The 6,000-nt window shown below is 45.3% G+C and overlaps 1 protein-coding gene across 1 annotated transcript in view; it reads right to left on the bottom strand.

Moving 5' to 3' along the window:
• Positions 1–3,700, bottom strand: part of DEUP1 (deuterosome assembly protein 1) — a 57,885-nt gene extending 54,185 nt beyond the window's left edge. The window contains 2 exon segments of the mRNA XM_048965766.1: positions 2,201–2,261; positions 3,593–3,700. Of these exon segments, the coding sequence (XP_048821723.1) occupies positions 2,201–2,244 (44 nt within the window). The 5' untranslated portion in view covers positions 2,245–2,261; positions 3,593–3,700.
• Between the last annotated feature and the right edge of the window lie 2,300 nt (positions 3,701–6,000).

The raw sequence follows: 6,000 nt of genomic DNA on the forward strand, positions 1-6,000 counted from the left end.
CATTGCAGCCTGCCAGTACCTCAAGGGAGCCTAAAACAGGAGAGGAATCAACTCTTTGAAAGAGTAGATAACAGCAGGAAGGACAAGGAGAAATGGTTTTAAGGTGAAGGAGGGGAGATTTAGGTTGGATGTCAGGGGGAAGTTCTTTACTATGAGGTGGTGAGACACTGGAACAAGTTGCCCAGAGAATGCTGTGGATGTTTCCTGCCCAGAGACATTCAAGGCCAGGCTGGGTGGGGCTGTGAGCAACCCGGTCTAGAGGGAGGTGTCCCTGCCTTTAGCAGGGGTTGGAACTGCATGATTTTAAAGGTCCTTTCCAACTCAAACCACTCCATGATTGCCAGGTGGCAACATGTCAGGGAACAATGAGCAGGGACTCTGCTATCTGATTTTAGCCTTCATAAATTGGTGCTTTCTCTGTTGTACATCATATAGATTATCTAAACATTGCTGTGCAACTCCAAATGTGATCTCTAGCCTGGACCACCTGATTACCATTCCAGATCCACCACGGCTGACATCCTTTCCTCTCGGGTCGTTTCACCTATTCTTTTGAGATCAACTCCCACAAGACAAGTTCTGCACCTGTTGCTAGAAATTTTTCTTGCAGCAATTATTGCAAGTTTCATGAACCTAGAACTGCCAGTATAGAAAACGGACACATTGAAGGAAAAAATCCCATCTGAAGCAGCTTCTCAGTCTCTCAATTTTCTCCTTTTCATCTTTGTCTGCTTCCTTACCTAGATCCTTTAGGTACATTCACAACTAAAAAAAGAAAGCTGTACCTGAAGCTGTAGATTACTGCTTCTGTTCTTACTTCCAGAGCTGCTCTGTATCATCACTGTAGCATTATGCACATCACTGCATAAAGATGCGCTTAGCAGTTATCCCCACCTACTAGCACAGAAGGACTAAGAGCTGCTGTGCCTATTATTTTAATCCCTTTGGTGTTTTGAAAGCAGTGGTTATTACACTCCCTCAGAATATGACCAATCATATGGTGTGAGAATTATGCAAATTTTAATTTCATCACTGGAGGTGGAAGGTGAAAAACTCTGGCATGTTTTGTTTAATATAGGATCAGGTGAAAACACAGGGAAAAAGTTTTCCCATGAAGGGAAGAAGGATGGGGATTTTACTCATAAGCATTCAGCACTCCTACACTGCTGACTGCGTACAACAAATGCATTCCTCCCACATGGAACCAATGACTTGTATTTAAGCAAGTGGGAACTACTCTGTTGCATTTACTATGAAATGGCTCAAAACACTGTAAAGTAATGCATTTTTAAAGAGATGTAGGCAAACTCTTAGTCCTTTTACTCTATTTCCATAATAGTGAAAACAGAGATGATTCATATTCTGCTGTCATTAATGACTATTTATCTGCATGTCAAATGTGTGTATTTCCAAATTTAGAAAAAAACAAATCCTGTACAACCAGCTTTTATTAAAGCTTTCTTCAGCCACAAGAAGGTGTGGGTAAATATATGTGTTTCTATTACTTTAAGAAGTACTTTTACACTCAACATGTGCCACATTAGCTAGACCGCTTCTTGATAAGAACGATATGAAGAACCATGTGATATGACATATGGAGAAGTGTTCTTTACCTTGCTCTGTTCCTTGAGCAGGCTGGATGATATGAGACCCTACATCAAATCTCATCCATGGTTTGTGCTGCGCTGTATTTTTTTTCAGATTAAAGCAACTCGATTTGGATGATGTGGAAAAAAAGGTGAGTGTGTAGGGAAAGGAAATGTGCTTAATGTTTGGCAGAACAATTTTGGTTATTGTATGTGAAAAATAAAACTACAGCTTGAACAACCAACAACCCTGTTTCTAATAGTTTTGAATGTTTTAAGTGCTGTGATATTTAAGTTTATACTGCTGTAGCCTAGCAACTTTAAGAATTTTTGAAGACCATTCAAAATGAAAATTCTTAACATCTTAATAAAACCCAGTTTTCATTGTTTTCTTTTGTTTAGGTATGCAGATTTTAAGGATTTAAATAAATAAAAGTAGAAAATTAAAGCTCTGAACTGTGTTGTCTTAGGTATCAGTAGCCTCCTTACACCTTGCCCAAAAAGGATAAAAGAATGTTTGCTTCTGAGATCATCAGTATTTTGTTTTACATCCTTAATAAACCCACACAATTCAATTGCATTATGCATTTAACCTCCAGACAGTCTTTACTTACTTAGTGAGAGTCTGTTCTTGAAATACTTTTGAGCCCTGCTCCATATTAAAGCCTTGTTAACCTGCTGGAACAGCAGAAATCATATAATTCAGATTCTCTCAAGTGTGCTTGTACATAGCAAAGCAGTACATATGGGATAGTTCAGTGCTTTCCCTTCAATTTCTGTGATTCTTCCATACAAACAACAGCAGAAGAGAAATGATTACAGACTGCAATGGGCAACATGAAAGCTTCAGGAGTAAGTTCAGGTCTCTCAGCAGCTGCTACACTTGATGCAGCAGTGAGATAGTTGAGGTGCTGCTGGCTTGAAGATACTGCTGGATTTCCATGAGGAAGAATTTGGTTTGGATCATTCTCTGCTAGTGATACCAGTGATCTGTTCCAAAACACACGAATGTAAATTTGCCAGTTTCATGGGTGCAGTCAGCAGCCATTTCTCCAGTGTCATAGTGCGGAGGTCAAATTCCATCTCTTCATAATTAAGTTATACTGGGCCATATTTGCTCTCAAACACATTTTTGGACTCACATTGACTATTTGTTGCCATGTGCTGCAAGTGCAGCATGGAGACACACAGCACTCAAGCGTCTTGGTGGCAAGGACAGAGTGTGATTCTGGGAACAACCTGGGTCTGTGTGTCCGAAGGAACAGAGATCTGGAGAAAGCCTGGGTGCGTGCAAGGACAGGAACCTGTCACGGACTCTCAAGAGGATGGATATCAGCACATAGAGGTGTGTGGACACCACTGCATGGCACCAGAGCCACAGGGCCTCTGATTCCACAGAGGACGGGCACCTGAGGTGACACAGGTACAGGATCACCATCCTTGGATCCACCTTGGTATCACAGAATCATAGAGGTTGCAAAAGAGCACTAAGATCACCATGTCCAACCATCAGCCCACCCCACCATGCCCACACACCACATCCCTCAGTGCCACATCTCCACGGTTCCTGAACACCTGCAGGGATGGCGGCTGCACCACCTCCCTGTGCCGATGCCTCGTAACTCTTTCTGAGGAGTGTTTCCTAATATCCAACCTCAACCTCCCCCGGTGCGACTCGAGCTCATCACTATCACTGTTACGTGGAGAAGAAGCTGACCCCAGCTCACCACAACCTCCTTTCAGGTGGTTGTAGACAGCAATAAGGTCTCCCCTGAGCCTCCTCTTCTCCGGACCGAACAATCCCAGTTCTCTCAGCCGTTCCCCATAAGAATTTTGCTCCAGACCCCTCACCAGCACCTGGGGTGACACAGCAGAGCTGTGGCTTCGAGAGGGAGCGGCACTTGAGGCAACCCAAGCACCGCGGACGCGCCGATCCGGGACACCCCTGGATGAACGAACACGGCGGAGCTCCCCGGCCCCTCAGTGGAGCCCTCCCCGCCCGTTACCTGCCGCTCCTCCCGCCGCCCCCTCCGCGGGCTCCTCAGGCTCCTTGGCCGCAGCACGGCTCCTCGGCCCGCTCGCTCCCGCCTGCCGCCCTCCCCGTCCGCTTTGCGCCGCGGCCCTTGCAGCGGGGAGCGAGGCGGGGATAGAGCGGTGCCCGTGAGGAGAGCGCCGGGACGGAGCTGGGGCAGAGCTATGGATTATGAGCAGTGTTTTTAAAATGTAAGATTAAAATAAAAGTATGTGCAGAATTTCAAGGAAGTTCGTGATGAAGTTTGCTTGCTCGGACTTTAGCGCAGCCTTTGACTCTGTGTTCCACACAATTCTCTGGGAGAAGCTGCAGCCCGTGGCTGGGATCCGTGTGCTCTTACCTGGGTAAAGGGTTGGCTGGATGGCCGGGCCCAGAGAGTGGTGAGGAACAGAGTTAAATCCAGCTGGCCATCGATAACGAGTGGTGTTCCCCAAGGGTCCGTACTGGGGCCTCTCCTGTTCAGTATCTTTACTGAGGACATGGATGAGGGCATTGAGTGCACCCTCAGTCAGTTTGCAGATGACACTGAGTTGGCTGGAAGTGTTGACCTGCCTGGGGGAGCGAGGCCCTGCAGAGGGATCTGGGCAGACTGGAGAGCTGGGCCAACAGGATGAGGTTCAACAGGATCGAGTGCCAGGTCCTGCACTTCGATCATAACAACCACAGGCAATGCTACAGGCTTGGGGCAGAGCAGCTAGAAGTTGTACCTGTGTGGAGGAAATGGATATGGCGGTGTTGGTTGATGCTCGGCTGAACATGAGCCAGCAGTGTGCCCAGCTGGCCAAGAAAGCCATCGACATCCTGGCTTGTATCAGAAACAGTGCTGCCAGCAGGAACAGGGAGGTGATTATCCCTCTGCACTCAGCACTGGTGAGGCTGCATTTGGAGTGCTGTGCTCAGTTTTGGACCCCTCACTATAAGAAAGACACTGAGGCTCTGGAGTGAGTACATAGAAGGGCAGTGAAGCAGTGGAGGGGCTGGAGCACAAGTCTTGTGGGGATCAGCTGGGGGAACTGGGATTGTTCAGCCTGAAGAAGAGGAGGCTCAGGGGAGACCTTATCACTCTCTACAACCACCTGAAAGGAGGTTGTGGTGAGATGGAGGTCGGCCTCTTCTGCATAACAGTGATAGGACAAGAGGTGATGGGCTCAAGTCGCAGCAGGGAAGGTTCAGGTTGGATATTAGGAAACATTTCTTCTCAGAAAGAGTGGCGATGCACTGGCATAGGCTGCCCAGGCAGTCACCGTCCCTGCAGGTGTTCAGGAGCCATGGAGATGTGTCACTGAGGGATGTGATGTGTGTGGGCATGGTGGGGTGGGTTGATGGTTGGACATGGTGATCTTTGGTCTTTTCCAACCTCCATGATTCTATAATTTCTAATACTGCCAGGTGCTCCTGCAGTGTCTCATGACTCTGCCTTGCAGCAGCTGTGACCCAGGTTATGGCTGCATTGTGCCAGAGCTGTCCTTGGGGACAGGCAGCCAGAGCCACAGGGAAGGGAGGAGGAGGCTGAAGAATCTGCTGCGCTCCTAGCCCTGAAAACATGACACCCATTTGTCCTAATTACTGCAGTAGAAAGAATGTGAAGAAATGATCCTGAAACATTTGGTTATTGCTGCCTGAAATATCTCATGTGTAATTTCTTGCATGGAAATGTTATTGTAAGGGTTTTTTGTTTTGTTTTGTTTTGTTTTTTTAATGAAACCCTTCCTCCCCCCTCTCTGCCCCCCCCCCCCCCCCCCGAATTTTATAATTATTTATTTAAAATACATAAACTTAGGGTTTTAAATATGTTGTAGAAATAATTTGCAGTGTAACTGCCAGCAAATTTCCCGTTGTTCATTTGAGCAACTGAAGTTAACTTTTCAGCCCTATTCCCACTGTGCTCATTTTAATTTTCTACCTGTCTCATACCTTCTCCGTGGTAATCAGTTATTCAGAGATTTAACTTCCATCTATCATGCCCAAACAAAATGTGAAAAAAAGCCCCAACATGCACACAGAAAAATAATTTAAAAATGACATATCAGTGCTTTAAAAGCTTTTCTGAAGGACAGTTCCCACTGCATTTAATCAGAGTTGTGTTTCTAATTCCTGGATGCTCCTTTGAATATCTCATTTGCTATATTAAAAAAAAATCTCCTACAATATTTCTGACATTTTCAATTTGCTTTTGCTCATGAACATTATCTTTTGACTAGAGCTTGTTAATGAGAACAAAAGTTTTCACTTGTTGACTTTAAAAAGGTAATTAGTGGTATTCAAAGCAGATGGAGAGGAAGCATAATAGGTGCAAAATAATTAAAGATTTTGTAAAGGATATTTATACATACATTAAATTACAGTAAATAAAGTACTTAAAAACCTACAAATTAGTGGAAA

Source organism: Lagopus muta, chromosome 1, assembly GCF_023343835.1.
Source record: "Lagopus muta isolate bLagMut1 chromosome 1, bLagMut1 primary, whole genome shotgun sequence".
NCBI classification, from domain to species: domain Eukaryota; kingdom Metazoa; phylum Chordata; class Aves; order Galliformes; family Phasianidae; genus Lagopus; species Lagopus muta.